Below are 21488 nucleotides of genomic sequence, written 5' to 3' on the forward strand. Positions count from 1 at the left end.
AGAAGGAAGTGTAAACATTAGCCGACTCTTTACAGGAAGTGCTTAGGGAGGCTGTGCAAGTCACATGCAGGGATGTGTGACTAGGGTGCATAAATAAAGTGATTTAACTCATAAATGGCAGAGAACTGAGCAGTGATACTGCAGAGAAATGATCTATACACCAAAACTGCTTCAATAAGCTAAAGTTGTTTTGGTGACTACAGTGTCCCTTTAATACTGGTATAAAGACCTTCAAATTATTTTGCCCGGGAGTCCAGAAGGCAGTCAGTCCATCCTTGGGCAGAGCAGACAAATATATCTGCTAAGTTAGAAATGCATTGCCATAGTAGGGTTACACGGTGGGTAAACCCTTGCAATTTACTAAAGAAATGAACAGTGGATATGCTCAATGTTACTAGCTATAATTGACACAAATATTGATCTAGTTGATATTTTAATCAATTTACAGCAGTCTGCACTGCCATATTTGTTTTTGAGAACCCTGACAGAGGATGTTCACACATAGCCACAGTTCATTTGTGTATGTAATAGCCTGTCAACAACTGTGTTTGCCATTATATTTAGAAGGACAAATAGCGTGCAGTCGATCTGTTTGTCTACTTGTCGGAAAATGTTTCATGTGAGTTAAAAGGGAATCTTTTATCAAATTATATGTAGACATATTTATATTCAGAAGCAACAGTAAGTGCTTTATGTATCTTATACCAGATTTCATATATCTGTTTCCACTGAATTTCACTAAGCGTGACTTCTTGGTCTCCTCATAAAGTTCTGCATGACGCAGGTTTTGCAACTGAGATCTGCCCAGCCTATAGCAATACATTCACATGTGGTCAGATTTTACAGTGAGGACTATACATAGTGTAGAGCGAGGACTATCCATGAGTGGGATGTCTGGATGGAATTTCGTGACGTATGTAATTAGATGATGTAAAAGTTATTTTTGCGGATGTATTTTGTTAGGCGCAACATAGACAAGAGCATTGGATCGGACTAAGATCAGAACTACTGAAATGCAGAGTAGTTGCTGATAGGAAATTCTGCCTGTGCTCTTTTTAATGCATAACTTTCCATCTATATTTTGCAGTTCACAGTTTTGCTAACAAATATAGATTGGAAAAAGCACCTCCTTAGCATAGGCACGTGGGACAAATAACTCTTTTAAAAGAGTTGACTGACAAGGGAAAGTAGAAAATACCTTCTACAGTCTTTCTGCTATCCACATATAGTAGACACAGCACATGTGGTTGCATTGGTAACTCCCTAGCTGGTGCTACTCTTGCTGGTTGGCGATCATAGGAACGGAGTCACTGACATCACACTATTCAGTTCCCCACATGCTGGCAAATGAAGCCAGCAAGTCAGCGCCAAAGTGGAGGTTTACTTTGCTTGGGGATTCGTGCCCAAGCAGGACAAAATCACAGAAGACTGCAGGCAGAGTGAAGGGTAGACCAGAGGTGGTATAACAAACAATGAGAAGGAAATGGCACCACTGGATCTCAGATAAGGTGAGCATATTTTAAAATGTTTAATACATTCATGATGTATCTATCTGATATACTATGTAATCACTTTGTTTGAGGATGATTTATGTTAAGAAAAAATGACTGACAGGTTCACTTTTCAAAAATGTTTATTTTTAACCTAAGAGTGGTCATTTAAATTAGGGATGGCCGAAAATGGGCCTACCCCATTTCGGCCGAAAAAGGGTCAAATCTGCCAAAAATTACACCCCCTTCCCCGCATTCAGTACCTCACGCCGTGGAAGGTGGGGGTGTAATTAGCCCAAGGCAAACTAGGCATTTGCCTTAGGTGGCACTAACAAGGGGGCCCACTCCAGCTTACCTGGTGTTCTCCCTGGTCCAGTGGGGCTACTGGGAGGCGTGCAACTGTGTTTCTGCAAAGCAGGGAGATCACAGCTCCCTCGCCGCCCCTGATTGAAACACAGCCGCACGCCTCCTAGCAGCCCCACTGGATCCCAGTGACAGATCCACAACAGCTCTTCAGGTAGGGAGGCGGAAAATGTTAATTACATTCAGGTAGGGAGGTGGAAAATGTTAATTAAATTATAATAATTTGTGAGTGTATGTGTGTGTGAGTGTGTGTGTGTGTATGAGTGTATGTGTGTGTCTATGAGTGTTTGTCAAATCAGTGAAAGTCTGTTTGTCATTGAGTGTGTGTGTTACTATCCATGTGTCCGTCAGTGTGTGTCTGTTAATGAGTGTGTCAAATCAGTGAGTCTGTGTCTGTCAGTGACGTATGTGTGTTTGTCATTGACAGAGTGTGTGTGTGTGTGTGTGAGAGACTGTCAATGTGTGTCTGTCAGTGAATGTATGTGTGTCTATCAGAGTGTGTGTGCTTAAAGGGATACTATAGTGCCAGGGATACAAAGCTGTATTCCTGGCACTACCAATCCCTCTGCCTCCCCCCTACCCAGCAAAAAACCTTTATTTACTTACCTTATCCCAGCGCTGATGTCCCTGGGCGCTGGGTCGAAGCTCCGCCCCTCCTTGCGACAAGCGGGGTCTAATGCACATGTGCGGCAAATGCCATGCGCGGATTAGACCTCCCCTTAGGAAAGCATTTCATCAATCCTTTCCTATGGGGGAAAATCTAACACTGGAGATCCTCATGCAGAGCGAGAGGACGTCCAGCATCAGATAACGGACCAAAAGTCCGTTACGATTCCGGAAGCGCCCCCAGTGGCTGTTTGGTAGACAGCCACTGTGGGCAAACTTAGTGCTGCAATGTAAACATTGCAGTTCTCTGGGACTGCAATGTTTAAAGGGTTCAATTAAGTGGTCTGGGTGCGAGGTCCCTCAGGTTTTAACCCTTCAGATGCAAACATAGCAGTTTCAGAGAAACTGCTATGTTTACATTTGGGGTTAAGCCAGCCTCTAGTGGCTGTCTTCCGGACAGCCACTAGAGGCGCATCTGCGATGCTGGAGGCATATTATGCCTCCATCACGCAGAGCATCCATAGGAAAGCATTGAGAATTGCTTTCCTATGGACACTTTGAATGCGCGCGCGGCACTTGCCGTGCATGCACATTTGGTTCCGCTGACGTCAGACGGGGCAGCTGACGTCGGCGGGGGAGGAGAGGTCACCAGCGCCGAGGGAGCCCGGCGCTGGAATAAGGTAAGCTGCTGAAGGGGTTTTAAGCTACGGGAGGGGGATCGCTTTGTTTTCCTGACACTATAGTGATCCTTTAACATTGCAGCATTAGGTGCAAAAGGGACACAGCACGCAGACCACTTTAAAGGGACCTATAGGCACCAAGACCACTTCAGCTCATTGAAGTGGTCTGGGTGCAGTATCCCAGTCCCCTTAACCCTGCAAGTGTAATTATTGCAGTTTCTCAGAAACTGCAGTAATTACCATGAGGGGTTAAGTCCACCTCTAGTCTACCAGAGGGACTTCCGGGTGGTTAGGCGACCAAAAGTCGCCTAACTGATGCTGGACGTCCTCATGCTGTGCATGAGGACATCCTGCGTTTGCTAAATCCCCATAGGGAAGAATTGATCCAGAGTCCAATATTAATAAAATTATAGAAAAGCTTGTTTCGGTTTCAGCCCAGATTTTTCATTTCGGTGCATCCCTAATTTAAATTCCTTCCAAATTTAGCTGCACTTTGTAAGTCTTGCGAAACTTCTATTAAACTTGTTAGAGTCTCAAGTGCCATCTGAAATCATTTGCGGATAATGCTGCGGGTACTTGGCTTGTACAGCATAGTGTATAGTTTAAAAATGTAGGTTTATACCGGGGCCCTGCTGTCTTCCTTTCTCGGCTTCCTAACAGTTCGTTAGGGGAGAGGGAGGTAGGGCCTGGGAGGCTGCAGGATAGGAGAAGGCATGTCAGAGCATTGCCACGCATTACTATGGCAACGCTCCGACACCGCACTGTGTTCACGGGAAGAAAAGAGTGAAATCAGCATGTAGGCTGAAGGGCACGTGCCACAGCTGGACCACCAGGGCTTGCAGTGATATATCCACTCCTTCCAGGCCAGAGGTAAAAAATATACATTTTCCCACTGATTCTCTCCCCCCCCCCTCCCCCGCACACAATATAGACCCTACTGCCTCACGGCACACACTGTAGTCTGTGCGTATTCAGCAGTCTGTGTGTGAATGTATTCAGCAATTAGTGTGTATGTATTCTATGTACTGCATTTATTGGAGGTATCAATAAATATAAGCTAAGTTTATCGATTAATTACCTTTTTATTTCTTTGAGTGATTGTGCAGTGAGGGCCCCAGTGCACTGCTTTGCCTGGGGCCTAAAATACTGTTATGGCAGCCTGCCGGCCTTTGGGGTGAGAGACCTGTGCAGCCATGGCAAGAGTCATAAAAGTCACCCTTGAGCTGAAGCCCTGGTCTCTTTTCCACCTAGCTATGCACCTGCTTATTACATCATGTAGGATGCAGTCAAGGATGTTAACTAAACCATGAATTGTCAAATTTCAGGCCAAAATAGCCAAGCTGAAAATGAAGAGGAGTTGAGGATTTTTTTTTAATTCAGCAATTTTGGCTCGCAATTCAAATAAGCAAAAAAACAACCAGTCAATGAAACCTCGAGAATGGCCAAAAATGTATTAAGCTGTCCATTGGTTAGTCCCTGTTCAGCAACCATACACACACTTGTACCATTACAGAGAGAACATATATCATTCTCATATCAGATCGGTCTGACCCACAAGGGCAGTCCAGATCCTAAATGCTGGCAGGTTCCCTCTGCACAAGATATACAGTAACCCCAGGTGATCATTTTAGCCCAACTTGGGCTTTGTCAGTGAAGTGTGGCCAATACCCCTCTAGTTAGAATGAATGTCCCCATCTAAATTATCCATTGGATTTACCATAATCATATATAAATAAGATATCATCAGAAGAACAGAGGCACTAGGCAAAATACTTTTTCAATTCTTCCAGATTTAAATCAAGATCCAATATGGTCTAAGGTTTGAGATTTACAGGGTTACTACTACTAGCACATGGGAGTCGCAGTCACCACAGAAACCAATGAAATAATTCTACCGTATGGACTTGGACTTTAATTTTATACATAGAGAATGCTTATCAAGAATGCAACAGTTATTCATACCTAATCGAATATCTTGTTTTGAATATGTGATTAAGACACGCTATCTGTTCGATTGGATGATTCATAATTTGCTGTGTAAACTCTACAGATTGTACATGCTCTTAGCATATATTCTTTGAAAATAGCCTTTTCACAATGTATAATCTCAGATTAACCTGGTTCTTTATTTTTCCAGGCCTGCAACATACCTTTCATCCAACCAGCTGGTTTAACTGTAAATTACATCACAAAGCTTGCACAAATATCCTGCTGGGAGATTTAACGATAGTGCCAATAAAAAAAAAAAACCTAATTAAATAAATTGTGTTCTTTTTATTTAGCAGCATCTGTTAAAGCTCCCTTACTTATACTGAAAATACCCTCTAGTCTAGCTGATAATTTTTTACTCCAATAGATTATAAGTGAGAAATTAAAGGACCACTGTAGGCACCCAGACCACTTCAGCTCAATGAAGTCATCTGAGTGCCAGGTCCATCTAGGGTTAACCCTGCAGCTGTAAACATAGCAGTTTCAGAGAAACTGCTATGTTTACATTAGGGTTAATCCAGCCTCTAGTGGCTCTCATTAACAGCCGCTAGAAGTGCTTCTGTGCTTCTCACTGTGATTTTCACAGTGAGAAGACACCAGCGTCCATAGGAAAGCATTGAGAATGCTTTCCTATGGACTGACAGAATGCGCACGCGACTCTTTCTGCGAATGAGGAAGCCCGGGGCTGAAGAAAGGTAAGCCTTCCTTCCCCTAGAGCCTGGCGGGAGGGGGGCCTGAGGGTGGGGGGGACCTATTAACACTATAGTGCCAGGAAAACAAGTTTGTTTTCCTGGCACTATAGTGGTCCTTTAAACAAATTATAACAAATGCGGTTTTCCTCAGTGTTCACTTTTGGCGGGGCAGCCGCTATACTGGGGTCCTATCTCGCTGTCACAATTTAGTTCCCTGGTGTCCCGGATAGCATAGCTCATTCAACACATTAACTCTGGCAAAATATATAAATTATATTTATATTTCTAATATTTTTTGCAGTACACAGATTGGCTAATTCATGCTCTTTTTTGATTTGTCGGATTAATTTCCTGAATCAGTGTTTTAGTACTGAAATTCTGCCAAGCTGAGTCAACATATGGCCAAAATGCTCCTGTCCCGAAACCTTTTCATTTTCAGAAAAAAATGGTTTGGCCAAATCAAATTTCCCTCACTGTGCACAATTCTATAAAAATTTCTAAATGTGTATTTCTCCATTTTGTAATGCTTGTTGTTCCAAGTAAACCCATATCCTAAATATATGTATTTTGTTTTTAACTTAAACTATTTCTGGAAAAAAAAAAAAGCATGAGAAAAATATACTTACCTTCAAAGTTCCTAATATTTGCTGCATCTAAATGAAGTGGTCTAGGTGTATAATTATTTTTATTATTATTGCCATTTATATAGCACCAACAGATTCCGTAGCACTTTACAATATTATGAGAGGGGGATTTAACTATATATATTTATATATATATATATATATATATATATATTATATAAATATATATATATATATATATACCGTATTTATCGGCGTATAACACGCACTTTTTCTCCAAGAAAATAGGGAGAAAATCATGGGTGCGTGTTATACGCCGATATCCCACATTTACTTACCTGTCTTGAAGCGTGGGCCGGCTTCACAGCGCGCACCGCGGAACTGGAACTTAAATTTCAGGTTCCGGTTTCCGGCGGGACTAAAAGGAAGTGTGCACACTATTGTGTGCACACTTCCTTTCAGTCCCGCCGGAAACCGGAACCTGAAATTTAAGTTCCAGTTCCGCGGTGCGCGCTGTGAAGCCGGCCCACGCTTCAAGACAGGTAAGTAAATATGGGACAGAGGGAAAGTGCACTAGGGGACACTATGGGAGGGGGGGGGGACACACTATGGGGGGTGGAGAATAGTATGGGAGGGGGGGAAGAATACTATGGAAAGGGGGGGATACTATGGGAGGGGGTGGAGAATACTATGGGAGGGGGGGGAAGAATACTATGGAAAGGGGGGGGACACTATGGGAGGGGGTGGAGAATACTATGGGGGGGGAGAATACTATGGGAGGGGGGAGAGAATACTATGGGAGGGGGGGGGATTACTATGGAAAGGGGGGGGAACACTATGGGATGAGGGGGGGGAATACTATGGGAGGGGTGGAAATTTCCTGGAATTTCCTTCTGGAAATGAGGTGCGTGTTATACGCCGGGGCGTGTTATACGCCGATAAATACGGTATATACAGGGAGTGCAGAATTATTAGGCAAGTTGTATTTTTGAGGATTAATTCTATTATTGAACAACAACCATGTTCTCAATGAACCCAAAAAACTCATTAATATCAAAGCTGAATATTTTTGGAAGTAGTTTTTAGTTTGTTTTTAGTTATAGCTATTTTAGGGGGATATCTGTGTGTGCAGGTGACTATTACTGTGCATAATTATTAGGCAACTTAACAAAAAACAAATATATACCCATTTCAATTATTTATTTTTACCAGTGAAACCAATATAACATCTCAACATTCACAAATATACATTTCTGACATTCAAAAACATAACAAAAACAAATCAGTGACCAATATAGCCTTTCTTTGCAAGGACACTCAAAAGCCTGCCATCCATGGATTCTGTCAGTGTTTTGATCTGTTCACCATCAACATTGCGTGCAGCAGCAACCACAGCCTCCCAGACACTGTTCAGAGAGGTGTACTGTTTTCCCTCCTTGTAAATCTCACATTTGATGATGGACCACAGGTTCTCAATGGGGTTCAGATCAGGTGAACAAGGAGGCCATGTCATTAGATTTTCTTCTTTTATACCCTTTCTTGCCAGCCACGCTGTGGAGTACTTGGACGCGTGTGATGGAGCATTGTCCTGCATGAAAATCATGTTTTTCTTGAAGGATGCAGACTTCTTCCTGTACCACTGCTTGAAGAAGGTGTCTTCCAGAAACTGGCAGTAGGACTGGGAGTTGAGCTTGACTCCATCCTCAACCCGAAAAGGCCCCACAAGCTCATCTTTGATGATACCAGCCCAAACCAGTACTCCACCTCCATCTTGCTGGCGTATGAGTCGGACTGGAGCTCTCTGCCCTTTACCAATCCATCCATCTGGCCCATCAAGACTCACTCTCATTTCATCAGTCCATAAAACCTTAGAAAAATCAGTCTTGAGATATTTCTTGGCCCAGTCTTGACGTTTCAGCTTGTGTGTCTTGTTCAGTGGTGGTAGTCTTTCAGCCTTTCTTACCTTGGCCATGTCTCTGAGTATTGCACACCTTGTGCTTTTGGGCACTCCAGTGATGTTGCAGCTCTGAAATATGGCCAAACTGGTGGCAAGTGGCATCTTGGCAGCTGCACGCTTGACTTTTCTCAGTTCATGGGCAGTTATTTTGCGCCTTGGTTTCTCCACACGCTTCTTGCGACCCTGTTGACTATTTTGAATGAAACGCTTGATTGTTCGATGATCACGCTTCAGAAGCTTTGCAATTTTAAGAGTGCTGCATCCCTCTGCAAGATATCTCACTATTTTTGACTTTTCTGAGCCTGTCAAGTCCTTCTTTTGACCCATTTTGCCAAAGGAAAGGAAGTTGCTTAATAATTATGCACACCTGATATAGGGTGTTGATGTCATTAGACCACACCCCTTCTCATTACAGAGATGCACATCACCTAATATGCTTAATTGGTAGTAGGCTTTCAAGCCTATACAGCTTGGAGTAAGACAACATGCATAAAGAGGATGATGTGGTCAAAATACTAATTTGCCTAATAATTCTGCACTCCCTGTATATATAAATAGGACAATGACAAGAAAACTTACAGGAACGATAGGTTGAAGAGGGCCCTGCTCAAACAAGCTTTACAGTCTATAGGAGGTGGGGTCTAAAACACAATAGGACAGGAAATATCAACCAAATAAGGTGTGAGTGAAGCAGAGCTGGAGGAGAGAGTAGAGTGCTGCTCTTTAGGAGAGAGCAAGAGACACGTATGTAAGTTAGAGGTTACTCTGGGAGGCAATAAGCTTTCCTAAAGAGATGGGTTTTAAGGCACTTCTTAAATGATTGAAGACTAGGGGAGAGTCTGATGGCGGTAGGTAGGCTATTCCATAGGAAGGGAACCGCCCGCGAGAAGTCCTGCAAGTGTAATTTGGCTATATGGGTGCATACAATAGACAGGAGAAGATCACGGGCAGAGCGGAGAGACTGAGCAGGGGCATACCTATGGTTCTGTGAAGAGATCTAAGTCTAGAATTGTTCAGTGCTTTATAGATGTGAATGAGTACCTTGAATTGACACCTATAGGATACAGGAAGCCAATGTAAGGACTGACAGAGGGGCGAGGTGTGAGAGAACCGACTGGAGAGGAAAATCAGTCTGGTGGCAGCATTCATTACAGAATGTAGCGGTGCAATACAGTTTTTGGGAAGACCAATTATGAGAGGGTTACAATAATCCATGTGGGAAACCAAGCTCCTTGGTAGCATCTTGCGTAAGAAAGGGGTGGATGCGGGCTATGTTTTTAAGATTGAATTTACAGGATTTTGCAACATACTGGATGTGAGGCTCAAAGGTGAGGCCAGAATCAAGTATGACGCCAAGACAGCAAGCTTGCAAGGATGGACTTATGTGGATACCACTAATTTGAAGGGAGAGCGAAAGAGGTGGATCAGTATTAGGAGGAGGAAAGACAAGAAGCTCAGTTTTAGAGAGATTGAGTTTAGAAAGCTTGAGGAAATCCAGTCAGAGATGGAAGAAAGGCAAGGAGTGACACGTTGTAGGATGGCAGGAGAGAGGTCCGGGGAGGAGAGATATATCTGGGTGTCATCAGCGTACAGGTGGTAGTGGAATCCAAAAGAGGTAATAAGTTTACCAAGAGAAGCAGCATAAAGGGAAAATAGAAGGGGACCAGAGGGGACTCCAACTAATGAGAGAGGAAAAGTATGACTGTTTGGCATGGGCAAGGGCTGCGCTGTATGAACACAATATGAATCTATAATGGAGAAAGTCTGACTGGGTGCCCTGTTCTTTTAACCCTGCCTTTTTTCGAAACTGCAATATTTACATTGCGGGATTAAAAATGTCTCTAGTGACAAGGCACTTCCGTTGCATTGAGTCAAAGCTTTTCTATGGGAAAGCTAGGATGCTGAAGAGGAAGAGTAACAGAAATCATTTAAAGATGATGATTAGGTGCTTTGTCTTATATTTGTGAATGTCATTTGGGGAGTAATAGTAATGAAGTTTGACAGATGAGATGTGTATGTAAAGCTGTCATGACTGCTAGTGTGGTCCAACATGCAGAAACTATGTAAACCTATACATAGAAATAAGAAAGGAAATAAAAGGACAGAAAGTAAACCGGTCCTTAAAATGGCTGGACTAATACGTTAGAGACAGAGAATGGTCAAAGGGAAAGCCGAGGTCAAGGAAGCCAGAAATACACAATACCGTATAAAACAAGCCAAGTCAGGGGAACCAGAAATCGGAATAACCAGGAAAAGCCAAGATCAGAATACCAGAATATCAACATCACAGGGAAAAACGCACTCTTAGGAACCAGGAACAGGAAACCACGACAGGGCAAGGTACTGGGGCAAATCAGGGATTTAAATATCCCTCTCTGGGCTTTGATTGGTCAGAGGGTGACCTCTGCCCCCAGAACGTGCGCGTGCGTTGGCGTTGTGACGTCACGCACACGTATAACTTTTAGGGGCGGAGCCATTGATGGACGCGACCGCATGGTCGACGCCATCTTTGGTTCGGGCACACTGCCCAGAAGACGCGGAGGAGCTGTTCCCGGCTCGCCGCTGAGCAGATAAGCTCAGCAAGTTGGTGCGGTTGTGCCGATCAGGCACAGACGCACATGGCGGCGAGCCGTGAGCCGTGACATGAAGCCTTTTTTTTGTTCAGAAAACTCATACATTCTGGCAACATCAAGCTTTCGTCTTAGAGAACGGAGAGTTGTTTAAGGGAAACTTATAAAATATAAACCTTATTCTAATGTGGAGCCACTAGTGGTATAGGAATAAGAGAACACTATTAAATATGCACCTTTAATTATGCTAATAATTGTTGTTACAGTGTTCTCATAAATACTATTAAATGAATTCATTTCAACTCAAAAGACCATTCAAACTACCGTATGTTCTCTTTTGGCAGGAATTCCTTTTCCAAAGAACTTTCTTCAAATCTGCAAGAAGATTCTGTGTCGATTATTCCGGGTCTTTGTACATGTGTACATCCATCACTTTGACCGTATCATCATTATGGGAGCAGAAGCGCACGTCAACACTTGTTACAAGCACTTTTATTACTTTGTAACAGAGTTGAACCTTATAGACCGCAAAGAGCTTGAGCCTCTGGTGAGTAAATAGGATACTTTGTGCTCTAGATACACATGCGACATATACATATCCTGTTCTATGCATAAATGTGAGATTTTATTAATATTCACAGTCTCTGTTCAAATCACATAGATCTGCTTTGTTTCATTATGACATCCATTATAAGATTCAGATTTCTAGGATTATCCCAATTTTGAAAGATGATACTGTTATAAGTATTCAAGTGATGATCTTGTAACTGCATCACTATTTTCAAACTCACAGCTATTAGTACCAAAAAACAAAAAAGCCTGCTATGAGATTGTGATGTAAATTATCAAAATCCTTGATTTTTGATTTTCACTGTTTGTGAAAAAGGAAAAGATTATTTGTTCTCTCTTAACATACTGTGTGCCCAACACGCCCAAATAAATGTTTCTGCAATTTTTTATTTAAAAAAAACAAACAAAAACAAATAAAAATGTAAAAATACATTTATACACATTTTTGATAACAGTACCATCTTAGAGGCAAAATGGAACTAGAAGCTAGGTGGGTTATATGTTCCATCACACATACCTGGTTTATGAATTGTGGTTGTAACTTGCATGGCCAACAATCACTATATTGCGTAAGAAAAGGGTTACACAGAACATGAACCCTTAAGCAGCTATATCTGTTGAAGAGACATCAAAAAAGAGGACAGAGTAAAGAGACATATGCAAGTTTAATACAGGTATATTTTAAAGGAACACTCCAGTCCCCAAAAGTTCATGGTTATATTTTACATTTACATCTGGGCTTCTGCAATTGTGCACATCCTGAGCATGCAGTTGCAAACTGCCCAGTATTTCTATCCAAACTTTGCCACCAAACATGACTATGGGCAGTTTGTTTCAGCTGTGCCACTCCTGGGTGGCCTTCAAGCAGCAGAAGTAATATCATAGATCTCAATATCCCTGGAGTAATGACTCTGTAAATTCACAGGATGCAGTTCTCTTGAGTTATTAGTTCCAACTTTCTGCAAATATAAGGATGAAACTCTAAGAGCACAGAACATGGCCATGGCTGGCAAAACTGAGTCCTCTGCTTAAGCACGGGGGGGAGCACTATGCCCCCCATTTTAGTTATCTGGGTTCCCCACCATGGGGGGACCCCTCTTATTGCACAGCTGTTTAGGCGACATACCCCCTACTTGCGGCATGCCACCAGTATGGGCATGCAGGAGGATTTAACCTCCCTTTTATTAATATGGGGGTCATGGTGATCCCCATAGGTTTTAATGCGGGGGGCGGGGGGGGGGGGGGGTAGGAATTGTTCATATGTATTTTAGTGGAACTCCAATATCTCTGCTGGTCAGTCCTCGTAGCTGAAACAAGCAGTAAAATATCCCAAAACACTTTCCCCCAGTAACTGGACGACACACAGTTCTGGGAGTCAACTGAGTTTATTTGGTTACACATGGCTTTTTATGCACTGACCCCTACATGGGTCTCTCACACAAAATTACAGGGTTTTTCCTCCATAGATCCTCTGTGCCTCAGAGATAATTGCGTGAGAAAACTCTATAACTTAATTATCTCTCAGGTACAGAAAAATTTACAATTTACAATTTACATCCAAAAACCATGTTTCATAACCCCACGAAAGTCACATCACCAGATAGCTTGGATCTTAGCGCACACTTCGGTGGGTTAGGAATGCCGGTAGAGTGACGTTTTAACAGGTCGGCCACAGGGTGATGCCCCAAAACAGTTCCAGAGGAATTGAAGCAACAACCGGTCGTCTTTCAGGGGTTTTCTCGCACGACCACCGACAAAGGTTCCCCCTGGCTATTAGCATACGAATGTTCCACCTGTTTGGTAGTCTATGTTTACTGAACGCCGTTCTCATGACGGTTCAGGAAGTTGGATGGGCAGCAGTATCAGTTTACCTGGGTGTTCACGGGGTTGTGTAGCCGAAAACAGTTTCATGCTGTCGGCAACTATGCACCACTGCCCGCGTTCAAGAGAAATGGCCGCCATTTGTTTGCACACGTGCGTTCAGTTATACGAACAGCGACCACACAGGGGTAACACTTTCTTCAACAAGCAATCTGCGGTTAAAAGCCAGGGGTGGTCGGTGAATAAAAGGTGCAAACACATGGACCACACAGATGGGGGTTCGGTAAACGGTTGGTATGGACAGCTGAACAAAGGGAATAAAAGTATATAAAAGGTGTCTGTTTTGCTACACTTATTACAAGGAGGGAGCTGGTAGCGCTGCCACCTCCCTCCTTGCTTTTTTTTGGGGGGGGGGGGGGCGCAAGCACAGTGTTTCTTTTCGTCGTAATAGACGAAAACAAATATTTTTTTACGGACGATATTCGGAATCACATTTTTACTTAGTACGAATTCATTCGTACGAAAAGAACATTTCACTGGTGCACATGTCTATTGTGTTTGTGAGTGTGTGAAATACTCCAAAAATAAGACAAATATACTGAAATAGCCCATTGTGTGTATTAATTGTCAGAAGATGTTGAGAATCAGGGTGCGCCATTAACTATTGCTAAGCCTCCTTATGGTCAGTTTTAGTGAAATGCTGATCGCCAGCACAGGATGCAGACAAGTCTACAGAGCGAACTACAGTTCCCATCCCACCCATACACTCTAAAACAGTGCTCCCCAACCTTTTTATCGCCGCGGACCGGTAAACATTTGATAATTTTTCCGTGGCCCGCTTGTTTTGATTTAATAAGACAAAAAAAAACCAAACAGTCACATATATTAAAAAAAACACGCAGACACATACATAGTCAGAAAATCACAAACACAGTCACATAAAGACATAGACTCAAAATTGTGTGTATGTGTGTGTGAGCGGTGCAGTGTGTATGTGAGGGTAGCAGTGTGTGTGAGAGTTGCAGTGTGTGTGTGGGGGGCAGTGTTTGTGGGGCAGTGTGTGTAGTGTGTGTATGGGGGAAATGTTTGTGGGGCAGTGTGTGCAGTGTGTGCAGTGTTTGTGGGGCAGTGTGTGTAGTGTGTGTATGGGGCAGTGTGTGTATGGGGCAATGTGTGTAGTGTGTTTATGGGGCAGTGTTTGTGGGGCAGTGTGTGCAGTCTGTGTATGGGGCAGTGTTTGTAGTGTGTGTATGGGGCAATGTGTGTAGTGTGTGTATGGGGCAGTGTTTGTGGGGCAGTGTGTGTATGGGGACAGTGTTTGTGGGGCAGTGTGTGTAGTGTGTGTATGGGGCAATGTGTGTAGTGTGTGTATGGGGCAATGTGTGTAGTGTGTGTATGGGGCAGTGTGTGTAGTGTGTGCATGGGGGCAGTGTTTGTGGGGCAATGTGTGTAGTGTGTATGGGGCAATGTGTGTAGTGTGTGTATGGGGCAGTGTGTGTAGTGTGTGCATGGGGGCAGTGTTTGTGGGGCAATGTGTGTAGTGTGTGCATGGGGCAGTGTTTGTAGTGTGTATGGGGCAGTGTTTGTGGGGCAGTGTGTGTAGTGTGTGGGCAGTGTGTGTATGGGGGGTAAGGAGGCTTTTTTTAAATTTATTATTTATATATTCATGTCCCCCCTCCCTTCTTACCTTTACTGGGAGGAGGGGGGACATTTCTTAGTCCCTGGTGGTCCGGTGGGGATTCCCTGGTGGTCCGGTGGTGGTGAGGTGAACTCTAGCCCAGTTACAGGGCTAGAGTTCACTCTCGCGAGATTTGGAGCGTTGCCGTGGTTACCGCGGCAACGCTCCAAATCTCGCGAGAGGAGGACCCGGAGGAGCTGCAGGTAAGAGCTTCCGGGTCCTCTCTCACTCCCCTGCCGGCTGCCAGCAATGTGCCTGCAGACCGGGGAGGGAGATCTCTGATCTCCCCTCCGGTCCGCAGGCACATTACAGGGCTGGCACTTGGGCAATGCCAGCCCTGCATTAGCCGGCAGGCTCGCACACCCCTGGGCGGCCCGGTACCGTTTGATCCACGGACCGGTACCGGTCCGCGGCCCGGGGGTTGGGGAACACTGCTCTAAAACCTCTCTTTCTCCACACACTAAAGCCCATACCCTCATAACAAGAGCACACATACTACAGCTTCTATATCATCCACACACTATAGCCCCTATAATTCCTCACACAGACCCTACAGCCTTCATTCCTCCACACATACTACAGCCCCTATCCACAAACACATAGCTCCAGAAGCAGTATCCTCACCACAAACACAACCCCACAAGCAGCATTCAAAGAGATGCAATACCGTATGCAGCCTCCAACTACACACAATGGCTGTCTACAAACACACACACACACACACACACACAAAACTTTAGTTACACATATTGACAGTCAAGAGAGTTTCCTGTTCACTCGCCTTGAACAAGCAGTTAGAGTGAGTGTATCTCATAGAGAAGCACTGCATTCACTGCTTTGCCAGTGAGGTCACGCTATCCTCCCTATGTCTGACAACTGTCCTGGATTCTGATGTCAAATGCTGCAACCCCACCCTATTCTCACACAGAATTGCATAATTTTCTATGGCCACTCACATTTTCGGGGAGTGGTTACTACGTAAATGCACCTTATATAAATAGTATAAATACATATGAAATATTTTTCAATGCCATAATTGTGGTTTCTATATTGGTCCCAGAGTTTTTTGACTCTGCTATGCTTGACTACTCTTATTTAGCATCCTTGATCCAGCTTTGTCGTTCGCTTCTGGCTCCCTTTGTACCTCACTTATCTTTGATTATTCTTTTATCTATATATCTTAAACCCAGCCATTTTAAGGGCTGGTGTTATGTTATCGTAATTTAGTTCTGGTGGATTCACACTCTGGATGTTGTGGTGGTTAACTGTGACAGTGTGTGTAACATTTTGTGTGTGCCAGCAAAAATGCATGTTTAGCAGTGAAAGTATTTGTTACATTTGTGCCTATCCCTTAAATAAATAAATATATATATATATATATATATATATATATATATATATATATATATATAAATTCAAAGTGTACTTGTCAGACTGGTCTATGGTAACATAGGGGGTGTGTGTGTGTGTGTGTGTGTGTGTGTGTACCATGTGTTACCACACCGGTGACACCAACCCTAGGGACACCACTGGCTTAGCATTCCATTATGCATGTCATACCATAATATGATCCCATAATAACATGTAATAGCAGAGAAATATAGCACCAAAATGCTATATATTTTTTTTAAGTCAAGTTAATTTAGAAACATTAGCTTTTTTGAAATATATTCTACAACAACTAGGATGTGATACAATGGTATATAATGACAGGAAAAGGTTTCAGATTGCTGAGATGTTTCTGTGAGATAATTATTGTGTCATTGCTTAACTCATCTTAAGGCAATTGATGTGACAGGTGATAGCTTAATCATTCCTAAATCAGTACAGCGCATATTAAGCCCCAGGTGTACAGTATTGCCTCTAGACATCAGCATGCTTTTGAATTATAACACTTAACTTGTGTAGATCATCTTTCACAAAAACAGAATTCCTTGTACTCAGAGTTTTTCACTAAACTGGTAATATTCAGGAAAAGACTAGGAAGTAAGGTGGCTCCAAATTTTAAGCCACAATATCTATGCTGGCTTAATAGCTGAGCTGGAGATTCATTTTCCATTTTCCATCTGGCCATTGTATTATACTGTTCTTTGCACATTTGTGTTTCACCCTTTGCCTTTTGCAGACTTGTAACTCTGCCTCTTATCCATCCCCAACCTGTAGTGTGGTCAGATGGGTTGCATCTGGCAGCCATCATTCTTTCTCTGCCTATACTCACTAGTCCCTGCATGATTGTTGTTCTGTGTGTGGAGAAGGAGAGCTATGATGCAAGAACCCATCCCAGCCTCTGCCCGTAGAGCACTTGCACTGGTATTTAATTATGGCTCCTGGCACAGAGAGTGGTCTCAGCAGCACTTTGTCTGGTTGCACTACTGGAGGCTTATTGGAAGCTGCTGCTGAGCCTATTTGTTACCATAATTATGCGGTTGACCAAAAATGATAAACACAAGACTTTTAAGCTTGTTATTGTTAAAGAAATCACCAAGCACCATAACAACTACAATGCACTGTAGTGCTTCTATTGACAGGAGTGCCCTGGCACTGCGAGTGTAAGTGGTCAAGCTATAGTGGTGATGATGCTTGGTCTATTACTTTTAAATATGGCAACGTACTACACTCTGCTGCAGCACTGATGAAAACACACCAAAATATATAATGGGGGATGAAGGTTTGATATAATTAGCAGGAGCAGTGCCATGCAATTTTTACAATGTCCTGTGTGGTAGGATATTGCTTACATGGTTGCCCAGAGGGTCCCAAAAACTATCGATGCTCATTACCCTAATCTGAAGTTACCAAACATGTCCTCCTGCATACAAAACAAAACTTAAATCATACTTATCAGTCATTTCGTTCAGTAAATATAGTTTGGGTTTTAGCAGGACCAATTAAATATGAACTGTTATTCTAAAGTTCCCTCGTCACCTTGTTTGCATTCTTAATATCCTGGAATTGTATTGCACTGTGCAAAATGTTTTGGATGTAAATTGTACAGTGCTGTAGAATATATTGCCACTTTAAAGAAGAATTTCTGTATTGCCGATGTCCATTAAAGACATTATTATTTATATATTTAAAGGGACACTCCATGCACCAAAACAACTTTTTTTAAATTAAGTTGTTTTTGGTGCCTGGAGTGTCCCTGGAGGCACTCTTACCTCAAGGGGTTAAACCAATCTGAAATGGTTTAACCCCAAAGTTGCTTCCAGTGGCGGTGTTCTTTTGAATTTTCAGATTTGCTGAGAGCGATCAGCTGAAGCTCTTATCCAATCAGTGACTACCCATTCACTAGGTTGGCTCAGAAAAGTTTTTTTCCAAGCCAGTTTAGTGAATGGGTAGTCACCGATTGACTGATAGTGTCAGCTGATCCAGCCCAGTGGCACTCCATGCTTCCTGAATCTGAAAATTCAGAAGTCGGATGCGGACATCACTGCTGGAGGCACCATTGGGGTTAAGCCTTTTCAAGAAACCACCCCTAAAGGTGCCTCGAGGGGTCTCCTGGCACCATAACAACTTAATCTAGTTGATGTTATTTTGGTGCCTGGAGTGTCCCTTTAACTTTGAAGACATCTTTAGATTAGTTCACTATCAAACATTCTATAACTCAAAGGCGCCTTGGCTGTGTTTACATAATTTAATGGATGAAGTAGCCTTTTATCATAATTAGTATGTTTGAATGCAGAGCGGGGAATTTCCACAGACTTTCTAGTGCTGGAATAGTAATCTGTAGAAAAGCAGCCTTTTTTTGGTAAATATGCACTGGGAAAATATTTTTTACTTCTACCTGAACATTATTTATTTTGCTGTCAATAACCAGTGATAACCAAGAAATTGCTGACTTATTTAAGCTGGTTAGTACTCTCCATTTAACAAATGGAAGAAATGCAGGTTTAAGAAATACCAGTCCTGCATACAGAGCCAGAAGGTCGAATGAAAATGTAATAATGAATACCTTTAAATAAAGTATCTACAACATTTCCCTTCTTGACATACTATTCTCCATAGGTTGATACACCTAAATCAATATATAGTGCTCATAAAAAAAGTGTATGCCCCCATTCTGGGTTTATTAATTATGTAATGCCAATATGAGATCACCTTGCAAATGAAAAACATATAATAATTATTTGAAAATAATGTGGTTATCAATCCTATATTTAGACATAAATTATTTCAGTCCTTTATATGCAGTGATTGTGCAATACCTTATCTCATTTTCAAAAGAAGAATATACTTAGGATTACAGTGACTGGACCTTTTATATCTGGTAAATATCTATCTCAGGGTTACACCTCTTTATATTTTCATCAATGAAGTGATCATTCATACAGGAGGAGATAAAGTGACTATTAGCTATTGTTCACCATCCTAGCACAGTTAGCTATCAGGGCCGGACTGGGAAAAAAATTAGGCCCGGGCATTTTTCAATCAGAGCGGCCCCCTAAGAAGGGGGCGGGGCCAGAGAGGGTGTGTTTTGTCATCACTAATGACAAGCACGCCCCCTCTCAAACTGAGCATGTTAGTTCAATGCGCAGAGCCCCACTGAAGAGCTCTGGCATTAGAAAAGGGCCCTGAATTTGTTCTGCGCAGCGCAAGCAAATTTAATAACATGCTTGCGCTGTGTTTGCTTTTAAATTGTCTCTGGTGTCTCCACAAGTGGGATACCAGAGGACAAAAGGGCCAGGAAAGTGTATGGTGCATGTGTTTGGAGCCTGCTTGAGGGATTGCGTGTGTGTAGAGTGTGGTGTGGTATTGTGTAAATAGGTCAATTTCATTTGTGTTTGTGGTGTAATATGTGTGGCCAGGGGCTGTAGAGAGTGTGTGTATAGGGAGCATAGTGTTATAGGGGATGTAGCGAGTGTGTGTATAGGGAGCATAGTGTTATAGGGGATGTAGCGAGTGTGTGTATACGGGTTGAAGTGTGTGTGTATAGGTGACGTAGTGTGTGTAGGGGTTGTAGAGAGGGTGTGTTTAGAGAATGTTGTATGTGTTTGCTGACAAGGAATGTAGTGTGTGTGTAGGAGATCTACTGTGTAAAGGACCCAGAGTGTGTAAAGGAGATTGTGTGTGTGTGTGTGTAGAGGATTAAGAGTGCATATAGGGTAAGGGATCTAGCGTGTATCTGGAGCGTAATGTGTGTAGTGGTGCAGTGTGAGGGGTGCTTTAGTGTGTGTGTATATATATATTTGGACATATTGTATGCGTGAGGGGCGCAGTGTGTGTGTATGTAAGAGGGGTGCTGTGTGTGAGGGTGTTTTTATGTGCCGTCACATTCTAGGTTTCTAATTTTCTTAGTCTGTTCACTCACTGAGGGTTATTTTATTTATTTATATATATATATATATATATATATATATATAAATAAAATAACCCTCAGTGAGACAAAGAAAATTAGAAAGAGCTCATATATATATATATATATATACCGTATATACTCGAGTATAAGCCGACCCGAATATAAGCCGAGGCCCCTAATTTTATCCCAAAAAACTGGGAAAACTTATTGACTCGAGTATAAGACTAGGGTGGGAAATGCAGCAGCTACTGGTAAATTTCTAAATAAAATTAGATCCTAAAAAAAATATATTAATTGAATATTTATTTACAGTGTGTGTATAATGAATGCAGTGTGTGCGTATGTGTGTGTGTATGAGTGCAGCGTGTGTGTATGAGTGCAGCGTGTGTGTATGAGTGCAGTGTGTGTATGAGTGCAGTGTGTGTGTGCATGAATGCAGTGTGTGTGTGCATGAATGCAGTGTGTGAATGCAGTGTGTGCAGGGCCGGTGCAAGGATATTTGCCGCCCCCTCCCCCCCCCATATGTCCTGACTTCCCCTCCTCCTCCCTCAGTGGTCCTTACCTCCCCACCCCCGTGTTCCTTCACTCCCCCCCCCAGTGGTCCTGACTCACCCCTCCCCTAGTGGTCCTTACCCTCCCCTCCCCTAGTGGTCCTTACTTCCCCCTCCCCTCCCATAGTGGTCCTTATCCCACCCCCTCCCTCTCATAGTGGTCCTTATCCCCCTTCTCCCTCCCATAGTGTTCCTTATCCCCCCCCATCCCTCCCATAGTGGTCCATATACCCCCCCTCCCTCCCATAATGGTCCTTATACCCCCCCTCCCTCCCATAGTGGTCCTTATCCCACCCCCTCCCATAGTGGTCCTTATACCCCCCCTCCCTCCCATAGTGGTCCTTATACCCCCCTCCCTCCAATAGTGGTCCTTATCCCCCCCTCCCTCCCATAGTGGTCCTTATCCCCCCCTCCCTCCCATAGTGGTCCTTATACCCCCCTCCCTCCCATAGTGGTCCTTATCCCCCCCCCCCCCCTCCCTCCCATAGTGGTCCTTATCCCCCCCCCTCCCTCCCATAGTGGTCCTTACCCCCCCCCCCTCCCATAGTGGTCCTTACCCCCCCCCCTCCCTCCCATAGTGGTCCTTATACCCCCCCTCCCTCCCATAGCGGTCCTTATACCCCCCTCCCTCCCATAGTGGT

General features: G+C 43.3%; 1 protein-coding gene across 2 annotated transcripts in view; it reads left to right on the forward strand.

Annotated features, from left to right (window-relative positions):
- Positions 1 to 21488, forward strand: part of MOB3B (MOB kinase activator 3B) — a 141158-nt gene that overhangs the window by 88738 nt on the left and 30932 nt on the right. For both annotated transcript variants that reach the window (XM_063455183.1, XM_063455184.1), the window contains exon 3: positions 11276 to 11478. In XM_063455183.1, the coding sequence (XP_063311253.1) occupies positions 11276 to 11478 (203 nt within the window). The remainder of the gene's footprint in view (positions 1 to 11275; positions 11479 to 21488) is intronic.

This window comes from Pelobates fuscus, chromosome 5 (assembly GCF_036172605.1).
Source record: "Pelobates fuscus isolate aPelFus1 chromosome 5, aPelFus1.pri, whole genome shotgun sequence".
NCBI lineage: Eukaryota > Metazoa > Chordata > Amphibia > Anura > Pelobatidae > Pelobates > Pelobates fuscus.